This window comes from Rhyacophila brunnea, unplaced genomic scaffold, assembly GCF_057557595.1.
Source record: "Rhyacophila brunnea isolate RB1 unplaced genomic scaffold, BYU_Rbru_1.0 scaffold_4, whole genome shotgun sequence".
NCBI lineage: Eukaryota > Metazoa > Arthropoda > Insecta > Trichoptera > Rhyacophilidae > Rhyacophila > Rhyacophila brunnea.
Genome location: NW_028233068.1, coordinates 49763384 through 49788485, shown reverse-complemented (window position 1 = coordinate 49788485; position 25102 = coordinate 49763384). Strand labels below are relative to the sequence as shown.

The following is a 25102-nucleotide window of genomic DNA, read 5'->3' as shown; positions in this document are numbered from 1 at the left end:
ACCATGTTCAGCCTTTAACTCATTCGCTGCTGACTAGATAATGATTTTTTAATTACCACCTTTAAAATACACGTTAATTACATCGATCGGCCGCCTGGTCATTACGCGCCGGGTGCGTCTTCAGTGTCCAAAGTATTAAGGTCCTTGCCCTGGATTTAAATACAGTATAAACATTGAAAAAAGAAAATGTAAATTAGTCGGATGTTGGATTCAAACCCGCGACCATCGACTTCAAAAGTAGACGCTTTAACATTCAACCAAGACGAGTACCAATATTGCCAATCAAAATTATTTAATATAATTTCTAGGTATTATTAAAAGGAATATAACATTAGAATTTTCGACCATTGTTATTAGACGTAGGCCGCCACAGTGTTTCTCTCAAAAAAGTCTCAAATACAATTTACCTATGTTATCAGACCCAATGAGAAAAGTTAATGAATTTATTGAAAGCTTACATTTTTAGATTGTTATACTATATAAATATTTGTAGTTATGTATTTTCATATCATTTTCCGGCGTAGGTACACCACGTGCAGAATGAGCAAGGCGCTTAAAAGTTCAAGATTCAAATTTCGAATGGTGTACTCACGTACCTATCTATATATATTATTATATTAAGTACTAGACTATACATGATTACCAGTTTGACTACTGCTAATAGTACCTACTTATATCACTATCATATATATATATCTATATTGTATCACACCAACCAATTTTTTTTTTGTGAAATATAAGTAGCAAAAGCTGATTGGTCAAACTGAAGATCAGACAGACTAAAGTACCCAGGTATTTACTTTTGATATATTCGTAATTGTATTAACTTGGTACCTACTATTGATTTTACCACCGACATTTTGATGTGTCTACTTGTTAGTGAACGCGCTGTATACTGAACCGATTTTATATAAGAGCCACTGTGTAAAAGTGGTCAAATTTACGAGTTCTTTTAGAGTTGAGAGAAATTTTTATGATCGTTGTTCAACGGAGTGCTTTTTATTGAAACAAATACCAACGCAGTTACAAATGATGTTTATTGTAGGTGTAGGTAAATAATTAATTTTTATTTCAATGCATTTTTTTATAATCTATAATTTCATCAATAAATATCACCGTGTTAGGAGATATAGATAGCCACTAGATGTAAATTCAAGGCTGATAACACTTGCAATCTGCAATTAATTTGAAAGAGAAACATCATTAACATTACCAAAGCGACCAAAATGGGAATGGGACGACTGGACTCCGGACAATTGGACGCCGCACTGTCTTAGGCACGTATACAGAACGTAGATGAGGTATTCTTATCAGTTTCTATCTACTACTTAGTAGTTTTAATTTATTTTACTCTTAACATAATGTATTCTTTATTGGGGATTGAGAATTACCATGCCTAAGGCTTTATAAAAAATAAAAAAACTCTTTTTTCGTTGGAACTTAAACATATGCACAATTCAATCATTATTTACGTCTGCATATTTACATTCTCACTAACTATTAAATCATAATATAATCATTTAAATATAAATAATAATATTCCATATTTTTTTAAGTACCTAACGTCTATTTATTTTCGAATTCCGTGGCGTCCAGTTGTCCCGGTGCCAAATCGTCCTAGACTCACAAAAATATGTTTTGTAAGATCTCTTCCATTGATCTCTTCCCAGTTTATTTTCGACGTTTTTTCCGCATTGTACGGGGAGATAAAGAATCTCAAATGGATTATCGAAAAAAACCTTTGCATGTTATGTTAGAAACATATTACGCTACGTGAGAGCATGTGAGCTTATGGTAAGTTTATGTCACGAGCAAAAAATATGCAATGTTCTTTTACTTGATATTTAAAATGGTATCAAGACAGATTCTCCCATACCGTAGCATATTTTGAGCCGAAATCGATAACTTGCCAACATGTATCAGAACTACACCCAGGTCACCTCACGCGTATCACATCAGACCACCAACTTCACGCGTGATAAAACGTGTTTTTATTTTCTAAAAATATACATATTATATATTTTAGAAAATTCACGTGCTCCGGACGTATATTTGTATTTAGTGGTTTGGAACGGAGCTACTAATAATAGGTAGTTGTCAACATATTTTTGTAAGTTTTCAGTTTTCAAGAAAAGTTTTCTTCGGTAAGCCACTATTGAGGAATTGATTTAAGCGACCGGCATAAGAAGGGGGAATGCTCTGTAGCTTGATAGCTAAGATTAGATATATGAATTTAGATACAAAGTGAAGAAGAAGTCCGTTTCATTATTTGACATTAAACCTCTGTCCTAACGTTGTATGATAATAATTGAATAGGTATGATAAGTTGTTAAGCGAATTAAGGTAAAGATAGATTAGCATTGCATACCTTTGTTTCGCGGCGGGAAACGCGTGTTCCATTTTGAAAATGATTAACGATAAGATGGCGGACGCCTTTGGGCGTGACGGCGCGTGCGCGGGAAATCATTTTCTTAACGGGAAAAGTTTTTTAACACTGATCCAACTGCAAATAATTCTACACACTACACGGTATCTGCTACATCTTAATGTGTGCGCGCGCGTCCGCTGTATGTACCTACATATACATTGTACACAGATACCTGTCCAAATTGACTATTAAGTTTAAAAAGTAATTAAGTATATAAGTAAGAAGGTATCTTGTAATGTGTTGGATACATTTATCTATTACTAACTGGAGATGTTTAACCTACACGGCGACACAGAATAATTCAATATTTTAACTAAAATTGTTACATACATAATATGTATTTTTTTACAAATAAATGGCATGCAAATAAACACCAACAAAAAGGCGGGAAAAGTTTCAAATAAAAGTATCATTGTGAATATTGCCAAAAAATCATAAAATTTTCATGGATACATTAATTGTTATTTTGGTTACTCATTGGCTCTAAGACATAATTGAAACTGTATTATAAAATATACTGTGCCAGCTAATCGTCGTCGCTTCACCAGTATTGTTAAACATAAAAATAAGAATCCGTATGTAGGCATCTTATTATTACAACATTTTTCTTAGCTCGTATTCTTATTTGTCCAGTGGTTATTTGTCCAGTACAAATCTTGCAATCGATTTTTAACTAACTTCCCGACTAGCTAGACATTTGAAACTTTTAGAATATATCAGAACACGATGCCAATGCATTTTTAATACTTTTAGCCATCTTTAAGTAGAATTGAATTCATTTTCAGTTAATTCTGTTTTGTATGAAAAGTTATTTCGACACCATTATTGGTTGCTTCTGGGGTCCTAGCAACTAAATATTAATATATACGTGCGTTACTATGGAAATCAATATGACATGTCGAAATGACATTTCAGTATTATTTCTATCAAGTACAAATTTTTTTTGGTCATTTAAGCTAGTCAAGTCAAGTTTATATGATTCAACAGAAAATTTAAAAACGTTGTAAATATATAAAAAGTTCTTTTTATCTTGTAATTATTTTTAAATAATTTAATAATACTGTGGAAATACAGCTTTTTCAATGTGTGTTTGATACAGTACAAGGGCCAAGAGGATTGATGAAATGGCTAACGTAATCACCCTGTCACGTTTAGGAGCGAACATGGTAAGTACTCGCAGTGGCGTGCGATGCACATACTATGCTGTGGGTGCGGCGCACTCCTTAAATTTTCCAAGATACTATTCATACATAAGTGTCCATATATTTTTAATAATTGTCTGGTACTGGTACTTATGAGAGGAAACATTATAATATTGTGTGCGAATAATCTATTTCGTAGTTTCCATTATTTAAAGACAGCATTATGAACGTATAATTTAATCAAATGAGCTTGTTTCGATTATATGTTATCAGTAGAAAATAAAGTATGTATTTTTACATTGGAATAATTGCCTTAAAAAATAAATATATAGGTACGTATATCACCTCGTGAAGTCCCTTGATAGGAATATGCTTTTGGAGAGCATGCCCAATCTCAAAAGACCCGTATGCCTTTAGTAGGTAGCTATATAATAAATGGAATTAAATGGAAAATGCGCCACATATTAGGGAGGTGTACTATATAAGAATCTAGGTATTGGGTATCCTTTTATATAACTTCAGAAATTTACTTTACAGACTATACACAATACATGTACCTAATAGGTTATTTGTTTCTTGACCACTCGGTGTGTGATTAGTATGCATGGAAGAAAAGAAATTCTTTGCAGGTATACGGAAAACCTAATTAAATGTTCGCTTACCGTTTTTAATTTGAATTAATTCATTTAGATTTATTATAATTGGTCTCTCAGCGGTTAGAGTTAACTTAACTGTATAACTTTGTATGTAGTTATAATTTATCTCTATCAAGAAAATGCGTGCGTAGAAGATATTTGTACTTAAAATACACCTAGGTACCCACTTAGGTAATGTATATCTGGTAGGTATGATGAGGAAGTAACTACTTATATATTATTATTTAATAAAATTATCTTTTTGAAAAATTCGGAAAAATATGTAGAAAATTAAATAAGGTGTATATTTTCCTTATATTACCTATATATTTTGTAGAATCAATAAAAACATAAAACTGGATAGTAGATAGAAGTAGGTACCTACTGGAAGTTGGACATGCCTGTTCTATACCATATAACAACTTTACACCTAAGCTAGGGACTATTAATATAAAAAAACGTACCTACTTATGTGTAAATGGGTAATCATTAAACGAAATACCAATGAATTATTATCATGCATTATAATGACAGCAATAAAAATATAAATAATTACAAGATAAAAAGAACTTTTTATATAGTAAAACGTTTTTAAATTTTCTGTTGAATCATATAAACTTGACTTGACTAGCTTAAACGATCAAAAAAAAAATGTACTTGATAGAAATAATACTGAAATGTCATTTTGATTTCCATAGTAACGCACGTATATATTAATAATTTAGTTGCTACGACCCCAGACCCTTTGCAACCAATAATAGTGGATTGGATTACGGATTTCTTCCGAAATAACTTTTCATACAAAACAGAATTAACTGAAAATGAATTCAATTCTACTTAACGATGGCTAAAAGTATTAAAAGAATGCATTGTCATCGTGTTCTGATATATTCTAAAAGTTTCAAATGTCTAGCTAGTCGAGCAGTTAGTTAAAAATCGATTGCAAGATTTTTACCGGATAAACAACCACCGGACAAATAAGAATACGACCTAATAAAAACGTTGTAAAATACTACATTATTTGATAGGTGTCTACTCATCTACTAGATATTTTCCAGTATATTCAATGCGTAAAGTAACTTTTAAACAGCCTGTATTTTATGTTTTATTAAAATAAAAAAACTACTTCAAACGTTTGGTGAGGCTTGTATGTTACTTGTCTGAAGATACATAATCTAAAATTTAGATGAAGAAAGTAATTTCTCTTTGAATTAAGTAGTTAACCTAACAACGAAAGTAAATAGTGGAAATAATTAAAGTATCTATCTACCTTCCTACATATACGGTGTTCGCTATTAATTAATGTTATCGAGAAAAAATATATATTGATACATTTTGAACATTTCTTTTTCATTTCCCAAAAATCATTTAAATGTTACATTACAATATTTTAACCGGATCCAGCGCATCTATTCTATACACAAGGCTGCTATCGGCGGCTATCGAGGGTATGTATTGGGACGGTTAATTGTTACAATAAGTTAACCGTCTAATCTGTAAAAAAGTGATATGTTTTAACAGCACCTCTCTTGGTTGTTAATTTTTAGAGCGAAATAGACAGTTTTGATAGTTTAGACGGCTGACTTATTGTAAAAATTATAATACCTCAATAGGTATATAAATATGATAAACTACCCTCAGTAGCCGCCGATAGCAGTCTTATGGACAGAATATATGCGCAGATGGGAAAGCTCTTTATAAAAGGATCCCATATATTATATTGTATAATTATTACCTTGATAATATTTTGGAGACGCAGCCGTGTGATACCCTCAGTTGTCTTGAGATATCACAGGGCCGTACTCCGTTGTGCGCCAGCTCGACTATCCTCTGCCGGACCACGTCGGGGAGGGGGCGACCGTTCACGAAGACTCCGCCTAATTGGTTTACTCCTCCGTGACCTGGAAAAGAAACAACACATGTATTAAGTATTGAGTAGTTACCATTACACGACCAATTATCTCTTATATGTTGGTGAGATTTAACTATAATTGGTTTGTCAATAATGACACATACAGTGCACACTATGTAACGATGTTTCACTAACGATTTTAAATGTTTATTTTATATACCCATCTATGTTAAGGACCATGTGATAAATATATTATTATACATAATTCCCAAGTATTGTGCATTAAACGAGCATATTAACAAATGTAGATATGCACCATAGGTACTCCATCTTACTCCCCTCTCAATGTAATGTAATCGATTTTTATACAATAATATTATTATATAAACTGTGCATGCCTTATCTGTGCTGCCTTAACGGACCACGAGCGGCACGTAGGTCAAAGTGGAGATTTTATGGTATTTTCAGAGCATAAGCCTGAACATTCCTTAAACGTTGTAGATAATTATATAATTTATATAATTTAGAAGCCATATTGTCTTTTATATTTATTTTAAACATTTGGTGAATGCATAAAGTATTTTTATAAAAGTTTTTTTTATGGAAAACTATAATTTCCACAAATTTGCAGCACAGCTTCATTGTACTATTGTTTTAACACTCCCTCTAGACTTATTCCTGGCACAGGCTAAATTTCGCAAAAATATAAATAACTAATAGTTAGAAACATACATGAAAGCAGACAGATGTACCGACGTACCTACGTTAATCGGTTAAAAATTGTGTAAAATAGGAGGCCATTGAAATCCACAGAAACCCTGATAATATTAATAGGGATGATGGATTACGGTTAAAAACGTCATGGCTTCCGGCACTATCAGCAAAATCTAATATTCGAGCCAGTATCCCCGGTCGTAATGATTGACAGATTACTCTGAGCAACGTTTGCTCTTAGATAATCGGATTCCTATTGACATTCTAAGAGCAACGTTTACATTCACATACCTACACTACATTTCATCATAAAACATATCTCTTGATAATGGCCTCTGCAATGAGCCCGAAACGTCGAGAAAAGAAGGAAGAAGGAGACACGGTGAAAACCCAAGAATATACTACGATAAAATAGGAAAATTAATTAAAATTAGGGGTGTCAAAGTCAGTCAGACATTGGTGTCTCCACGTCTCATAAGCAACCGAGTGAAGACGTCAATAGCAAAAATTATGAAGGTACCTACTTATAAATTTTCTGTATGTATATTGTATCAATTATTCAACCATACTAAAATCGTTATTAAAGGTGTTATTACAACATTTTTGCATTACTTTCTTCCACTATTATAATAGTAAAATTTCTTTGGTTGACTGTGGGTATATTACGGACTATCGTAGAGCAGTGTCTACGCTTTTATTGCTTAGCTGTATTTATTTTACAAATACATACGAAAGTAAATTTATGTATCATAAAAACCTTAGAAAGAATAAAATATTAAAGGGATCTGCCATTTTGAATAAGTGTCCTGAAATGGCGTCGGAGATATTTTCAAATTCAGAAGAGAATACGAAAAGACCGCTCATTTTAGAATTACGACTTTTTGTTTCAAAGGTTTGTCGCTAATGACATCCGAGAGAAAGAATAATTATCTTATGAATTTTCCATCCTTTTTCACAAGACCGAAAAGAAAATATCAGTTATTATTACTTTTATGGTTTATCAGGGCTAGGTAATCTTTTTCGTTTTTTGCCACAAACACAGACAAATTTTTATTTTTATTGAAAATGTTTTTTTATACATTATAAATACAAAATGAATATTAAAAATTATCATAGGTATTAGACCTCTACGAGAATGTAAAGTAAGGTACCAATAAACTGAAGGATGGCCGAATGGTAACGTATCTTCTTAGTACCTAAGTCAAGTGTCTCGGATTTAAATCACGGGTCTTGTAAACATTCACATATTATTTTCAATGCATGTTTAAATCCAGAGCATGGACTTAATAATATGTTGAGTATGTGGTTAACATCCATTTCTCGTAAAAACATAATATTTAAATAAAATAAATAAAATGAACAATTTAGATTTCGATATTAATCAAGACGTACCTAATTACGAAACTTTTGATAGATGAAAATAAATTTATTAGGTATGTATTTTTTTAAAAAACTGTTTTTCGGATCCCAAGGACTCGTTATACCTTCCCCCCGCATTTCATTACCTTTCTTGCAAAGTAGCTATCGCAGTATAATGACATGGTCATGTTCGTTCAAATTCGTTGTTTATATCTGAGTGGCAATCATTCAAGATGTTTCTGGCAGCGTATCCGTAAATTTGTACGTAAACAGTTCACCGCATGACACTTATTCGCGCGCCTCAGTACGTGAAACATGAGTTCGTGTAAGATTTAATCAAATGACGAGTTCTTCGTTGAACATTTCAGCGTGGAGTATATTTGTACGTATGCTACAACATGTGGAGATGTCTTTACTAGGTTAGGTTAGGTTAGGTTAGGTTAGGGTTAATCTAATTGGAACAGTACTATTTGCAAACTATCGTCGCATTTTGTAAGATACGTATAAATGTATTACACGGTGAAATGTTCAACGAAGAACTCGTCATTTGATAAAATCTTATACGAACTCATGTTTTACGTACTGCGACGCACGAATAAGTGTCCTACGATGAACTGCATACGTACAACTTACATGTAACCTTCTGGCAGACGTATAATAAGTTATCGTAGACGGTTAGTTCATAGCCCGAAATAGATGTCAATATAAATAACTCAATTATTATAGTAGAATTAACACAAAGCTACGATATAAAATGTTTATAATAGAGTTCTACCATGTAAACGCCTATTAATTATTAGTAATTAATCTTGAATTCAGGACAGTTTATCTATGACCTATCTATGATGATGACATATTTATTAAAATAGTTTTTCAGCATAAAGTTCCATGGGCCGGTTATCTTGATCCCTGATTTCCTTAATGGCGAACATTGCCGCCATTTCGTGCCCATCTCCCCGCCCTCCATCTTGTCTCTCGCATCTATGGCCGGTTTTTTCCCGCCAATTCCGCGCGCTAATTGCTTTCCCGGAAAGAGACAAGAGACACTCTTCGCCGCACTTCTCTCGAGGGACAATATTCTTTGGCGCCAATTTTGACAGCCGACGAGGATAAAGTAAAAAAAATACCTAATAGGAAAAGCAAGGCATAATAAAAATAATCGTATTCGCTAGATTTGTCATATTTCTGGGGACAGATTTTCTTTTCGCGGGAATGGCTTTTATTAAAACTTAAGTAGCTATCTACCTACTTGCTGTGTGTACCTAAACACAGAAATTGCTATGTCTACCTGTCTATTTGTAAATCGTTTGAAAAAAACTCTTTATAATTATTGTATGTAAAGTTTTTACAAATAAATAGGAAGCTAGGTAGGTGCCTACCATTGGATAATTCAGTGGTAGTTAAACTTTTCCGTTTCACTATAAGTATCATCTGTATAAAGACTTTTTGGAGGCGCGGTTCCATAAAAAATGTAAAATACGTAAGACTATTTTATTGTTAAGCATACAGTTTCTCAAACTGTGGGATCAAAAATTACACATAGCTACCCCTATGCTTCGTTCCACGTTGAATTTTGTACGCTATATTACAGCTTATGCCATTTTGTCTGCTTCCTTATACAGTGGTTTATTTTGTGATCTTTCCGCGTTATGCCAATACACATTTCCATACTACTTTGTGCTACTCGTAATTGTTAGATTTCTCTTACATTAATTGTCCGTGTTTCATATGCATACGTGAGCACTGGTAGCACACATTGGTTAAATATTTTGGGATTAATAGCCAGAACATATTAATACCACGTCACCTCCTATCATGTGCTGTCATGCTGAGATAGAGTGAGTCGGATGGTAATGTGTTTGGGCCATTATACATTATCGGAGGTCACTTTCGAATATAATTACCTACTATTCGGACGCCCAAATGGGTTCCATTTCAGTTTGGTTCTCCGAGAAATTTTCTCATAAGTACATACATTGACCGAGGCGATACAGGTACGTAGTGGTTGACCCACTCAACCCATTTCTAAAAAAAGAAAAATGTAAATTACTTGAAATCCTTTTTATTTACTTATATCTAATCGACCTTCAATATTGTGATTGTACCGATGTTAGGTGTTTCTGGTAGGTTGAGCATTCGCCTACAAAAAAATCATTTCGTTAATATATTAACTACTAACTAATTCATAAAATGCATAAATACCTATGCGCACGAGAGCTGTATCAATGAAATACCCCGATTTTCTTCAATTCCCCTATTATTTTCCGAATACTCATAGAGCCCCGATTTTCTTCATCGATCCTCCTGATACTTGGGTAAGTACTGTATTTTACTCAGTGATGAACTACTCCAAGGAATGAACGAAGGGTGATATTTAGGGTGGTAGTTAAGTACCTACGTATCTATGATGCCTTTGTTATAGTATTTTGTTTAGTTGTCAATAATATTTCAATGCAGTCGAGGAGCGTATGAACGATTCGTTAAAATACACAATAATTGTTTATTTTATTCATAGGGAATTAAACAACTGTATGTAGGTTCTTAGTTCATGAATATATTTAGCTTTTTCCTACTTACTTATTTATTTACCATGAATAAAAGTATGCACGTAACTACCCACTTAGATTTACATAACTGTAAGTAGGTACCTGCCTACTAATTTGGTATAGGTAGGTGCAAATGCAAAATAAATACATTTGGAGAACTAGAACACTGTACCCATTTATTTAATCTTAAATAGTCTGCGTAATATAGAATCTATTTAATTTAATAATGACCAGGACAAGTTTCGTTTACTTCTAAATGACGTTCTCAACTGATGTCTGATGAACAAATTAATAAATAATAAGTAGGTAGATATACTTATAGTAAATGTGAAAGTCAGTCGCTATGGACCAAGGCTTTGCAGCCAGATTAGGTTGATGACGGTCAAGCCATAACACGCAAGAAATACAAAACGCTCCGAGTGTTCTCAAATATTACTAATATTAAATTGCGCATTTCATTTACGTGACGTGACAAACTTTAATCGTTATTAATGCACTCAATAATTTCCATTCGCTGCGTTGCCCATCAGGTTGCCATTAGATATAATTAGCATGTTATTTAAATGTGGTAATTAAATATGAATTAAAAGGTCGGCAGCGAATGGGGAACTATTGAAAATAATATTACCTATCTCACCTTTCTCCATATTAGAGAATTAAATTTTCTTACAGCCTCACTCAGAAGGCAATCAGCATTCCTTATTTTAGTGTTCCCTGGTTAAAAAAACTCTCAGCGAATGACACCGGTGGGAATATCAGGTAGTACCTAGGTACATACCTACCTAGATATATTGTGTTTTATTTTAATTAGTACCTAACTAGCTACACTGTATTTCTATAATGAATTGATTCAGTTGACAATGGGCACTATTCCACTAATAGTCACATAGGTACCTAATATAATAATATTATTATGCCTACACATTATATAGGTATAGTGTATAAGTTGATATGTAGTTTATTGTTTATCGACGAAGGCTTTCGCGCAGTTCTACCAACTGAATCTATTGCACCGTGACGGCAGTGTGCGTCCGACGCACTTTCCACAGTTTCCCGCCAGTGTCGTTGCGGCCCTGCGAGCTGTGAAAACCCCCTGGGAATGCCGGAAAATCGATTCCTATTCACAAAGCTTTGATACTTGCGACCCGTTTTCAATCTATAATACCTTATGTAGATAGGTACCGACTGATTCGCGAATCTAACAACTTTGGATTTATTGGAATACAGACAGAGTTATGGTAGGCATCATTGGTTTAGTCTTTACAATAATAATAATTATACTATTTATAAGTATTAAGTATTTACACTAGATACTAAAAGATATCTAGGTATATTAGTAAAACATGATTTTTCAGTTTTAGTCATTTTTGAAAAATTAGGGTCATTCGGGACAAAGAAGCATTTTAATGTCTCAGCATTATAGTATAGAACTTGCTTTCGGTTTTTTGATAGGTAGGTAGTTAGTTGATTTTGCCAATGTATCTCGATGTATAGGTATTCGTTTAAATGGATAATTAAATATTATAATATGATATTTCAACGACATAATATATTTTTCATTATAATATATCGCCCAATAACAGTAATTAAGTAAGTATATTCACAGTATACTATAGTGTTTATACATTTGAAATTGCTCTTATGAAAGTTGCTTCAAAAGGCGGCTGTTGTGGTGCAGTGCGTAAGGCGTTGGCCTTCCATCCAAGAGCTCTGGGCTCGATCCGGTGAGGACACAATATATTTATGTGATTTTCTCAAAGCCTGGGTGTTTGATAGGACATGGTTATTACCTAATAATAAAAAAAAATCAAATTCACAATATACCTATATGCGTAGGTACGCTTAGTGTGTCGCATTAAAAATTATATCGTAAGGTATAATAGGTACTAGTAGGTTATAGTAGGTACGCAGTCAAAATACCCCTTTTTTGAATCTTCAAGACTTATCTATCAACCTAATTAGGTACTTAGGTATACAAAATAGTCGATAGAGACCCAAGTAAATAAGTAGAGAGCACTGTAATTGAGTCTGTGAAATGACATGCAGTTAATTTAATATGTGCCTATATATCGAGGTAAGTAGAAGTAGGTAGGTACTTACTTATTTAACCTATGGCTACACTTATTAGGTAGGTACCTACGTATGTAGAAGGTAGGTATTCTTTATTTTTTTGTTATCATTTCCCCACAATGGCCGAGCTTATAATGTCAGCTTATAATGAAGTAGGTAGAACCGAATCCCGGATCTGGCAATATTGTTTTTCAATGTATGCTTGGGACTAATGCTGTAATAGGTTGATAAAGTGGTTAATATACAATTCTCGTAAAAAAACTGCTAAAACAATCTATACTCTATGGAGGTCGGTACATAGGTATGATTCTCTTAGGATCTAACATGGCAATGGCGACACCTTCGTATCTACTTGTTTATAAGCACCTATATTGGCCTAGTACTAATTAATAAAACGGCCGTCTTTTTATAAATACGAAACCGTGAGTCGCTGGTTTGAACTCGCGGTTACTAAAAAGGAATGCTATTTTTCAATGTATAACCAGTGCCCCATGAGTTGGGCAAAAGGCTAACATTTATTCCCTGTATAAAAATCTATCAATATAACCTCCACTCCGTAGAGGGTCATATGTTACGCTTGTCAGCGAATATGGTAATTTACTTTTTTCAACCTAATTATGATATTTTTATGAAAAAAAAAAATTGCAGGTAGCTATGTAGGTATCTAGCTACTTTACACACTTACATCTTATCTCATACCTATCTCACATATCAATACCTATAACAACTTATACGTAGGTAGTAGATACCTATGTACCTAAATAAGCTCTATCAGTGCAGCAAAGATATACCTAGTATGAGATTTATATCCCTTATATGTTCTGCGCTTCTTTGTTGAGTGTTTTATTATATATTTTTTATTGTGTAGATGGGTAGGTGAATACCTACATGTCTATTTGGCTAGCAGGGTAGGTTGTTAGGTTTTATTTGTCGTCCCGCAAAAACCGCGATTGTTCCTTTTGGGTAGGTTTTCATGGGACGCTTCAGGAAGTCGTAAATTTGCATAAAGCTCGCAGTTCCGGTCAGAGATGTGGACATGGGTAGGTAGGTATATTCCTACGAAAGCAGGAGAGGATTAAGGCATTGTGGTTTTTAATCAAGTAGCAAGGGTTGGCATCTAAAAAAATCTATTCTATATTATGTTTTTATTCAGTGAAACAACATTTTAAAATGATGCATTCTACCTAAGGGTTATTCGTTAAAATAAAAATAGTTTGATAAAAAAAATATATTAGGTAGGTACCTACTTAGATATTTAAATAAAAAACAATAAATTTGGGTGGGTACCTACCTACATTCTGATATTATCTAGGAATCAAAGAACATACTATCTAACTATTATTAATATCTTGATTCAAGACTAGAAAAAAATGTCAATGTAAACTTCCAACTGAATTTGATATTAAAACCTCGGATGCATATTTTGTTGTAGGTATAGTTAATGGTAGGTAGTATTGTAGGCATGGCCCCCACAACCTGAAACGGGCCCCTCTACCTATCGCTAAGATTAAAAGCAGTGTGATGCTCGAAAATAGCGTTTTCAAAATTCTACACGTGAATAATTAGGTGTTCATCATATCAATCATCATAATATCACATTAAATTGTATCGTACATTCAGATATTAAAACAAAAATATTATAGAGATAAAATAGCACCTTAGTATGTGTATATTTCACTTAGCTGGTCGACCCGCCACGCTGGGACCATCTATACCCGGGCCCCCGGACTAGAGCTCTATCAGCCTTTTTGTGGGGGGCATAGTTATAGGTACTGGGCAGGAATATACATACATATTGTTTAATTTTAATTGATACCTAAAGCACGTTGGCCGGAATCGGATGTACCTATAGGTATAATATTATATAGGGTCGAGTCCCGTTCGACAGTACGAATATGCAGGTAGGTATTTACTTACTTATGCTTCTGAGGTGTTTCAAATTATGCATGAAACAGTGGCGCACCCAGGATTTAATATTGGGGGGGGGGGGGGCAAGGAGGAGAATGTAAATTAGTCTTCTTCACAGCCTAATTTCTCGTTTATCGGTCTTTTGTCTATTGCACTCGGTGTACCTATACCATGGTCCCCACATCCTGAAACGGGCCCTCAGGCTAGGATATTTGGTAGGCCCCCTACCTACCAATAAGATTAAAGGCAGTGTGAAACACTACATTAACGTTTTTCAAATTGTGTTTTAGTTCAAATTAAGGGTACTTATACAGTGAATTATTGGCGATTTTTAATACATCTACTTTAATAATGGAGCTGTCGAGTATCGGACACATATTAATCAAAAAATATATTGCACAATTATAATAGCGCCGCAGGCGACTTTTTTACTATTAAAACTAATTTATGATGTGTGGTTATCTCACTTATCTGGTCAACCCGACACGCCGGGCCCCCCACAGCCCGGACCCCCTAGGCTAGAGCCCTGTCAGCCCTCCCCAGCCATGACCTACACCACTCCGCAATTCGGGTGGACACCGAAAATTTTTTGACAGTTACATTAAGGATTGGGTTTCTAAAAAAAACCTGACATTAATGTTTCGAAATTTTTGTGTTAGAAATTAAAATCTAAGAAATTTTTCTAAAAAGGGTGCTGGAGAATTATTACAAATCATTTTTTATGCCGTGTTTTTATTTTTCTAATATTATTCTAATTACTTATGTTAAGTGTTTATTGGCTTTCAATTTCAATGTTTAAAAATCATTCTGATAATTTTCATTTTTGGGGGGTGCCAGGGCCCCCTGCCCCCCCCCCCCTGGGTGCGCCACTGGCATGATATACCTACGTTCAAATATAATCTTCAAATCAACGAATTCCATATGAATCCACGTACTTACCTAATTGGTAATTAATTATGAACTATCTCAAAGTCTTTCAACGCAAGATAATAATTACCATCATTCCAACTACTTACTGGTAACTAACTACTCAATTTTATTATTTACCAATACCAAATCAGAATCAGCACCGCCTTGCGCTACAAAGAATTTTCCAGGGTTTTTGCAAGGCGGTTTCATAGGCCCTGGCCGAATTAAAATTAGCAATACCCGATGCGGGTAGAAGAACAGTTTTCAATAATTCATATTTCTCAGCCGGTACAATTTTCATTTGACAGTAGAGTAGTTTGCGTGCTAAAGTCCTGAAAGAAACCTCGATAGTAAATGCGAGGTATCCATAAAGGCATCTAGGAAAAAAAAAACTAACTCGAAAGTTGTGGGCGATTTCGATTATAAATTCTTATTACGGCCCTGTAAGTTGTGTGCATTTTTGTAAATAAAATGGGATGTGAATTTTTGTTGTGTCGGTATCTCGTGGCCGTAGTCAGTGTTTTAAATTTGCATTTAACAACAATGCCTTTCTTCTCTTACGAACTCTAGATGGGTAGAAGCTAAGTAGTGAGTACACTATTTCATTTCATATTAGGTAGTTACCTAAGTACCTATGTACTCAATAAGTAGGTAGATATGTAGGTATTTACCAAAAGCCAGGGTTTAAGTTGACATATAGCTAAAGGGGTTACCTACAGCCTGGTGGATTCAAATCAGGGAACTCAGAAATAATGGGAACTGAAATACATAACGGATAAGGCGAAGCAGGTAACCGACTCGAGTAAGGAAGAATCCGGGTTAAACTTACACACGTGTTAAGAATACGTTTAACGTCGAATACTAAAACTGCTCTCGGTTTATGCATTTACGCTCATTTAATGTTGGTGTATAACACACACTATTGCACGTGCATGATGCGTGCTTCATTTTCGTAGGACACTCACACATTCAAAACCCTGCATCAAGATGCGGCGTATTGAATATAGCCTATCGGTATTCTATTTATTATCTGTTCTGTGATTCAAATAGTAAGGTCTCCAGGACTTGACAAAATGTTTGAATCACTTTGAGAATTTCTGATGAAAATGCATTTTGCTCGTACCTAATTCATTCTACCTCTCGGGTCAAAATATGTCAGCAGCTACTCTGTTAAATATAAGAGTTGGATATAGTACATACCTACATCGATATTCGGTAGGGACCTGTTTCATAGATAAGTTAAGGCTATAGGTAGGTACTTCAGCTGGGTAACGGTCTAAAACGATCGTGACTATGCGACGCGAAGATTGTGCAAACGACGCGTGCAGAACAAAACATAATTTGTCATAAAAATTCAAAATGCGTCCATTTAATGTTATGTTTATTGTTTTATTAGCAATAATAATAATATATTCATTGACATGTTTTCTTTTTCAAGTAATTGGGTTTTAAAAGTTGTTTTAAATTAATAAAAGAAGTTTTAAATTGGGTAAAAGTAATTTTTTATTCACCTTTACACGATTTAAGAATTAATTCCCCCGACGCCATCACAAAATAAATTGACATGTTCACAGCTCGACTTTCGCTCTCTGATTGCCAGCGAGTCCGAAATTTCGGCGCACCTATACCTAGTTGAAAATTATTTGCCGTTTCACTGAAGATGCTCTTAATATTTGTTCCACTGATAACGAAATAGTGAAAATGTTTTAAAAAAATGCGATATTCCAATGTTAGCAATCCGAGCCCGGTATGTAGATGAAGCATGTTAAATACCTAAAAAAATCTACCTACTTATCTATTTTTATACTTATTGATAGCTCAGAATGCTGAGCAAATAGCAAATAGGTTGAGATAAAAAATAATAGGTAGGTACCTATTATTTTAGGTAGGTAGGTATAGTAATGTTTAGGTATTTTTGAGAAGAGATTCATGAGAAGAATCTTAGCAGCTGTTAAGTAAGATAACATTTGAAGGATGACTATAGGTAGTAATATTCTATACCTTCCAACCTACAGGTATGTTTATGGAGGCAAACAGATCACGTGACATATGAAAATGCAGAGACTGTGCTGGATCGGCCACGTGTAGGTACTCATATATCCACAATATTAAGAATGCCGGAAGAGCTACTAGCAAGACTGGCTATGTACCTACCTACTATGTAGCTATGTAGGTATCTAGGTACCTACGCATCTCCTGAGGACAAGAAAAGACATTGATGGCCGAAACTGAGATAGTATGTGAGGGTGCTCGACCAAAACAATTGGAAAGCATCTGTAGGTCGGTAATGGATCGTTCGGGATGGAGAAAGATTCTAGAAGAGACTACCTCTCATGGGTGTTAGTGACAAACATTATTATAGGATTTCTAAATAATTATATAAAAAATAATGTGCAATTATTATGACGTCGTAGATTATTCTTTTAATGTGATACCAATAAGTAGATATATTTTTTGCATCAACAATAAATTCTTTTTGGAATCATACGACCGACGCTCAGTTGTTGTGAGTTGTTTCACAAAACATAAGTCACGGAAGTTCCAAGTTTGAAATGCTCCAGAGAAGGTGTCACCTTTTTGTCTCGGCTCGCACGCGATTGGTCGAGAGGAAATCGTCTGGCCAATCAGATTGTCGGTAGGCGTTCACCTTTCTCGTACGTGTGGGGTATAATTTGCAAGAGTGTTTCTTGTTGTAAGACGGTTTTGAATACATGAGTCATTTTAAAACAACGAAAGAATATTTTACAACACCAATAATCCTGATATGCGAGAAAAAACAAAAAAACTACCTTTTTTGTTGGGTAGGTACCTAATAAAAAAATAATAAGTAATTAGGTACCTACTTGTTATTGCTATGAACAGTTTTTATAATAAATTGTATTATTATCTTTTTTATAGCAGCGCTCATTTATATAATTTGTCACATAGCTTAGGAGTAAGCCTTATTATTAATTTGTTATTGCAGTACCTACTTATTAGGCATGTATGAAGTAATGTTTGTATGCAAAATAGAAATGTTGAGGAGATTATCATGAATCCGGCTATATTTTGAAATATCCGGCAGGTACCTACCTATCTCATAATAAGTAGAATTAATAGTTGGGTAGGTAAGTACGAGATAAGTACCTAAGTATACTTTGGCTGGGAATTGATGAAATATTGCTACCTACATAAACTATATTAGGTACCTACCTATACCTACCACCTACCTAGGTAGTATCTGTTTTCAGGGTTCGGATTGTAGTTGAGTATGCAGGTAAGGCTAAGAGGCGCAAAATCGAGGAAGGGATACAAAAATCTATAGAAAATAATATCTATAACATGTAGGTAGGTACTTACCTAATTAAATACCTAATCAATAATAACGATTTTTTGTAGGTAAATAGGTACCAGTAGCGATGGGTGGAGGTAGGTTGTTGAGATCCGCGATAAATAGTGCACATTGTTGGTGACTCGTAGTATCTATTTGTTTTTATTGAACTAAGCTACTATAATTCACAGATGGTGTATCACAGTTTTTAAAAATCAATTAAACCCTGCCTAAACCAAACGATAATAGTTTAGGTATATTTTGCGCGATACGACAAAATTGTGCACACTTTTTCAATCATAGCTATAAACTTAAGTATTTGTTTTCGTTGGGTTACGAATAGGTACCTACAATTAGGTAGGTACATAGGTATTGTTGGTTCATTTTTTTTAAATTCATTAAGCTCTGCCTAAACCAAACTATATCTAATAAATAAAAATATTATTATATTTATAAAATATACAAAGTTATGTATGATTTAATTGCATAATTTTAGATATTTTATAGATAGACGAGTATTTTTTGATTATTATCTCTTATGGCTTGGTTTCGCAGGGCTTAATTAAATTTTAAAAACTAATCATCACCATCTGTAAATAATATACAGACTACCTACAGGCTACAATTATTGCAGCCTTATTTAATTTTTTCCGACCATGTCCGATCCTACTAAGATCATATGGGCCTCCACAGAGTAGAGGTTTGTATTAACAGATTTTGTTTTTTTACGAGAAATGGATGTCAGCTACTTGCTCAACCTATTAGGTCCATACCCTGACTCACACACAAATTGAAAAACAATATGTGTACTAGCCAGACCCAGGATTCGAACCTGGGACCCACAGCGTGATAGTCCAACGTTTAAGCCGCGCGGCCACCGTGGGTGTCGAAGGAAAGGAAAACAAATACATAGATATTATGATTGAAAAACTTAAGTGTTGAGTATTTATGGCTGATCTTAACAGCCTACCTCCACCCTTCGCCACTGGTAGGTACCTACTTATACTTATTTATTATTTTATATGTAGGTACGTAGATACATGTGATGCTATGTACCTAACTATTGCCGACTAGCCTTATGTAGTTTTCAGTCTTGATTGAACAGAAGTTTTGCAGCGATCGGTTGTTAACTATTGTTTCAATTCATTTTGGGAGCAAGAAAGAGGAAATGATCAAGAATATAAACACACATGCACTACTTAGGTGGGTTCCTGCTTAGGCACCAATTTCAATCCAGGGAAAGTTTAGTTGCATCCAAATTAAAATCAAAATTAAACTAATACAAATTTAATATACCTACATATTATATGTACCTAGGTAAATACGTATTATGTAAGTACACAGAACAGGTTAGTAAATAGAGAATCTATAGTAGATACTCGTACCTACTATTAATTATTGTAGATTAGGCTACCTACCTGTACCTACTACCTACTCAGGTACTACTACCTAACTAGGTATATGACCGATATTAGCAGGCTGTTATTTCAATCAGTACGTAGGTATAGCATGGCCCCCACATCCTAAATCGGGCCCCCAGGTCACGATGTTTGGCGCCCCCCCTCAACCTATCGCTAAGGTTAAGACCAGTGTAATCTTCTACAACAGGAATGCCATATCGGATAAAATTGTCATTTTTATTAGTCGGGGCACACACTGAAAATAATTACGTATAAAATAAAATTCTCCTCGTGAAATAGCGTCTTTTTTAACTATTAGAGCGAATTTATCTCACTTAAGTGGTCGACCCACCACGCCGGGCCCCTCGTAAGCCCGGGCTCCCAGGCTAGAGGCTCCTTGTCATAGATCATCATCATGTCATCTCTATATTAAATTATAGGTACCTAGGTCTACATCTAATCATTTTAATTTTCGTCAGCCAATGGAAATCGAGCCCGGAACCCTGTATACCTACCTGTAGGTGTAGTGAATAACGCAACGGTAGCGAGGTCCGCAAAAATCTAGCACTCTCTATCGGTAATACAGAATAAGTAGATAGGTATTATAGTATTTCCCTTACACGTGTAATATTCCATCATATTCTGGTTGTATCTGTAGGCCGTCGTCAGGTCGACGCCCCCCGCCGCCCTTAGTCCGAAGAGGGCGGCGAACGTGGCCTTGCTGGGGGGCTCCACCGCGGGTTCGGAGCTACCGCGGCAACCACCCGACACACTTCACCGTCCTACTCCAGCCCGTCATCATGCACCAGCGCCTGGCGCCACGGAGGCCCACACACTTGAACAACCAACTTTGGCACAGTTGGATTTGCAACAATAAACAAGCCTTTGTCACTTCATTTTTGTTGATTCATTTTTATTAAGGTTTAATTTAATATTTCACTTTTTTTTGGTAAGTTATAATTTTTTTATCAGGCCAAGCACCAACTTTATTATCATTTACTTTTACACACTTTAATATACTTTTGCACTAATAACTTTCCAGTAACATCTAATTATAAGTACCTAAGTATTAAGTGAACACAAATCAAAATAGACAGTGGCGGTTTTAAATTAATGGACACCCGAGGCACTGGCAGGTTTGGAGGCCTCCTTGTAAATTTTGCGTATGTTATAAGACGTCATTAAGTCAAACTGTGATTTTTTTTTCAAGGTTTTGATACTGTCTAACAAAGCAATCACAATGACTAGTTCATGAAAAGCCGCCACTGCACATGCCATGTACCACATCGGTAGGTAGATACTGTAGGTAGATACTTACTCGTGTATTATAGGCAATATAAAAATATATACCTTCATACTTATATGTAGGTACCTACCTAGATGTTAATAGATAATACCTATGTAGAAACAAGTAGGTTGAGCAAGCGGCTAACATCCACTTCTCTTAAAAATAAAATCAGTTACCTAATACAAAAACCTCCACCCTGTGGAGACCCATTATAATATTATGATCTTAGGATCGGAAATGGTTTAAAAAATGTAGAAACAAAACTTATTCACTTTGTGGGTTTTAGATGTAGGTTTAATTTTAAATACCTACCTACGTATGGAATAGAATTAAAAAATCGTATCTTGTACATGCCTCCATCGGACCACGAATTTACTACAACTGGCCCTGGGTCAGCGCTCGAAATGGAAAAGTTTACGAACAGAAGCGCTTGACCATTTTCTGAAAATATTAACATAGTCATCAAATTTTATGAAAATAAGTGTGTTAATTTTTTTGTTATATGGCCTATCTAGCTCAGACGGTCAAATTATTTTTTCCACGAGACGGAGGGATAACTTTACCGATTGCACGAACCGGAACGGCGCTCCGGTGCGTTCCGGTCCATTTCGAGCACTGCCCCGGGTATAATCATAAATAACACCAAATGATATCACAATTTAGCTCTTATAGAAATGTAAGAACTAATATATAGTATCTGCTGCTGATTGTGATACCAAACGATAAATACATAACAAGATGGAAAAATTTTGATTATAAAATTTCCCACAATGCAAGGTAATAAATACCTTGGAAGGTACCTGGGTACTTATTCAAGATAAGTAGGTACTGGGAGCTTGGACAATATTTATTTATATAATCCAAATAACCAATTAATTGACAAAGTGTCGGTTCAGAATTGCCGTCAATAGGGTTTGATAATCTTTACAACACAACTTAAGCAGGTACTTATTACGTAAATTTATTCAAAATTGAAGCACTTCTAAGAATGCTATTGTATCTAAGCGTGACGTCAATTTATTCATCTCTTTGACAAATTTTCCACGGAGAAAATGTAACTTCAAAATAAGGAATATTTTATGAGATAAATAATAGGTATCGTAATAAGTAGCTGGTTACCAATAGAAATGAGATTATTTTGTTGTCATATCTACGTAGTTATCTAATAAAACAGAACACAAAAAAATTTCATTTTCACACCATTCGATAAAAAATATAAATCTTAACCAGATTTCGTTACTTAGTAGGTGTTACAATCCCCATTTTTTTTTTAACTTAAGTTATTAATGGAATTAAAGAATTTTCCTATATATACGAAGAGATTTTCTTAAATTTATAGAAAAACAACCCTAGTAAAAAAGAAAAGTGCTACGCCAGAATCTAGTCTTAATTAATAGATAGGTACCTACCCAAGAACAAAATATTAGAGATAGGTACAACTGTGAAAATGATCTAATTAAGAATTAAAACAAAAATCTTCATTATACCTACCTAACAATTAATGAAGCTGAGCTATTATTTGTTTTACTTTTGACTTCCGTCTGACAACGATGGATAAAAATTGATTTGTAAGAATTTAAAAAATAGATAGGTAAGTGTCCTACCTATCTACCTACTTCATTGATTTATTATTCAGTTAACTAGTTTGACTAAGCATCCGGGACTATTGGCGCGACCTATGTGAAAAATAACAGAGCCCTCATAAACGATCCTAGGTACCTATAAAAAATGAGTTTACCTCGAGTCCGTAAACTGAGACTTAACCTCCTCGTAGTAACATACCGCATAACTGCAATACATTTCACACATCACTATTGTTATGTTGTCAGCTATATCGCCTACATTACTGTTAACTTATAGTAGGTACCTTGCTATGTAGTTAAAATGCCCTCTACCTACATTGCAATACAGGTGATTTTGACAAATTTTTGTCAAATATATTTGACCCACCTAATTTGTAGAAATGCTTATTTAGTTAGATTTAGATAGTGAGACTTTGTATGGGAGAGTGTTGGTATCATGGTATCAAGTAATGAATCATCAATTTTCTGATCCATTATTTGTATCGTATTGACTTACATACACTTTACCAACTCGTCCCCTATTTTATCAAGTACCTAGGTACCTTACTCATCCCACATCATGAAGCGGGCCTCTAGGCCAAGATCTTTGTTGGGCCCTTCAACCTGCCGGTAGGGTTAAAAACAGACGCTCTACAGAAACGTTTCCCAAATGGTGTTCCAGGTAAAATTAAGGGTTCAGTGTATTTTTTAACGATTTTTTGTATTTTTCAATAAATCCACTTGAGTTATGAAGTTTTCGAATATCGACACACAATAATCAAAATTTGCATCCCACAATCACATATTTTAAAATGCTTAAAGTAAAATAGTACCGCAGGTGACTTTTGTACCATTAGTGAAAATTTGTCTAATTTATCTCACTTATAGAGTAGACGCGCCACGCAGGCTCCCCCCAGAGCCCGGGCCCCCAGACTAGAGCCCTGTCAGCCCCCCCCCCCCTTGTGGGGGCTATGACTTTACTATCTATTTATCAATTTAAGAAGGTACCTTAGGTATATTATCAGATATCTACATAATTCGAAACGGTCCTCTCCGATAATTTCTATATTTCATTAAAGTGCGTTGCTAATCGATCAGAGGCGTCTTAGTCGAGCGGGCACGGTCCGCACTGCACAGGGCGCCACGCCGCACTGGGCGCGAATCCGTCGCGGGAAATGACCACGGCAGACGATCTAAAGCAAAATAGTAGAAAAAATTCACACAGCATCCGAATTGAGACATTGACTGGCACCTTTCTCGGTTTTTTTGTCACTATTTGATTTTTACGCAATAAAAAGAAGGCCGTTTGACAATGCGGAACAGAGCTTTTAAATATAGGTATATGCCTATCCACTGAATAGTGATACCTACCCGTCTTGAACACTTTAAGTGCTAAGTATCGATATATTTATCTATATCAATACAAAATATATAATTTGAGGCCTTTTATAGGCATTTCTGGTTAAGGGGAGAGGCATGTCAGCAAAGAACCTAGCGGGAAAAAAGCTTGCAATTTGAGATTTTTTTTTTATACAATTTCAACTGTATTAATTAATAAATATGTATCTGAAAACATTAAAAAGATTTTTATTTATTAATTCAAAGATAAACTTACAATTGTAAAAAAATGTAATATAATGTGAATTCGTTGCAGGGTCATATCTTATTATTACATTATATATTATAATGGTCATATTTATTATTAAAATTTAGTTTATTAAATTTTCAATTTTTGACTAATTCATCGTTTTAATATTTTTTATATTTATTTTAAAAAACATCGATTTTTATAAAATTTTAAATGTGTATAACTTGAAATCCTTTTATATATATTATCCTTATTATATATAAAGAACACAAAAATAATAGGAAATGGGTCAGGCACCTTCTACCCTTCAAGGTATGGTAGTAACATATAATATAATAATAATAATAAACTAACCACGTGTTAAAGTTAGGTAGGTATAATTAATAGTTAC

At 34.5% G+C, this 25102-nt stretch overlaps 1 protein-coding gene across 1 annotated transcript in view; it reads right to left on the bottom strand.

The window, feature by feature from the left end:
• LOC147067478 (uncharacterized) overlaps nucleotides 1-25102 on the bottom strand; it is a 135750-nt gene that overhangs the window by 69219 nt on the left and 41429 nt on the right. The window contains exon 3 of the mRNA XM_085953609.1: nucleotides 5941-6190. Coding sequence (XP_085809735.1) covers nucleotides 5941-6190 — 250 coding nt within the window. The remainder of the gene's footprint in view (nucleotides 1-5940; nucleotides 6191-25102) is intronic.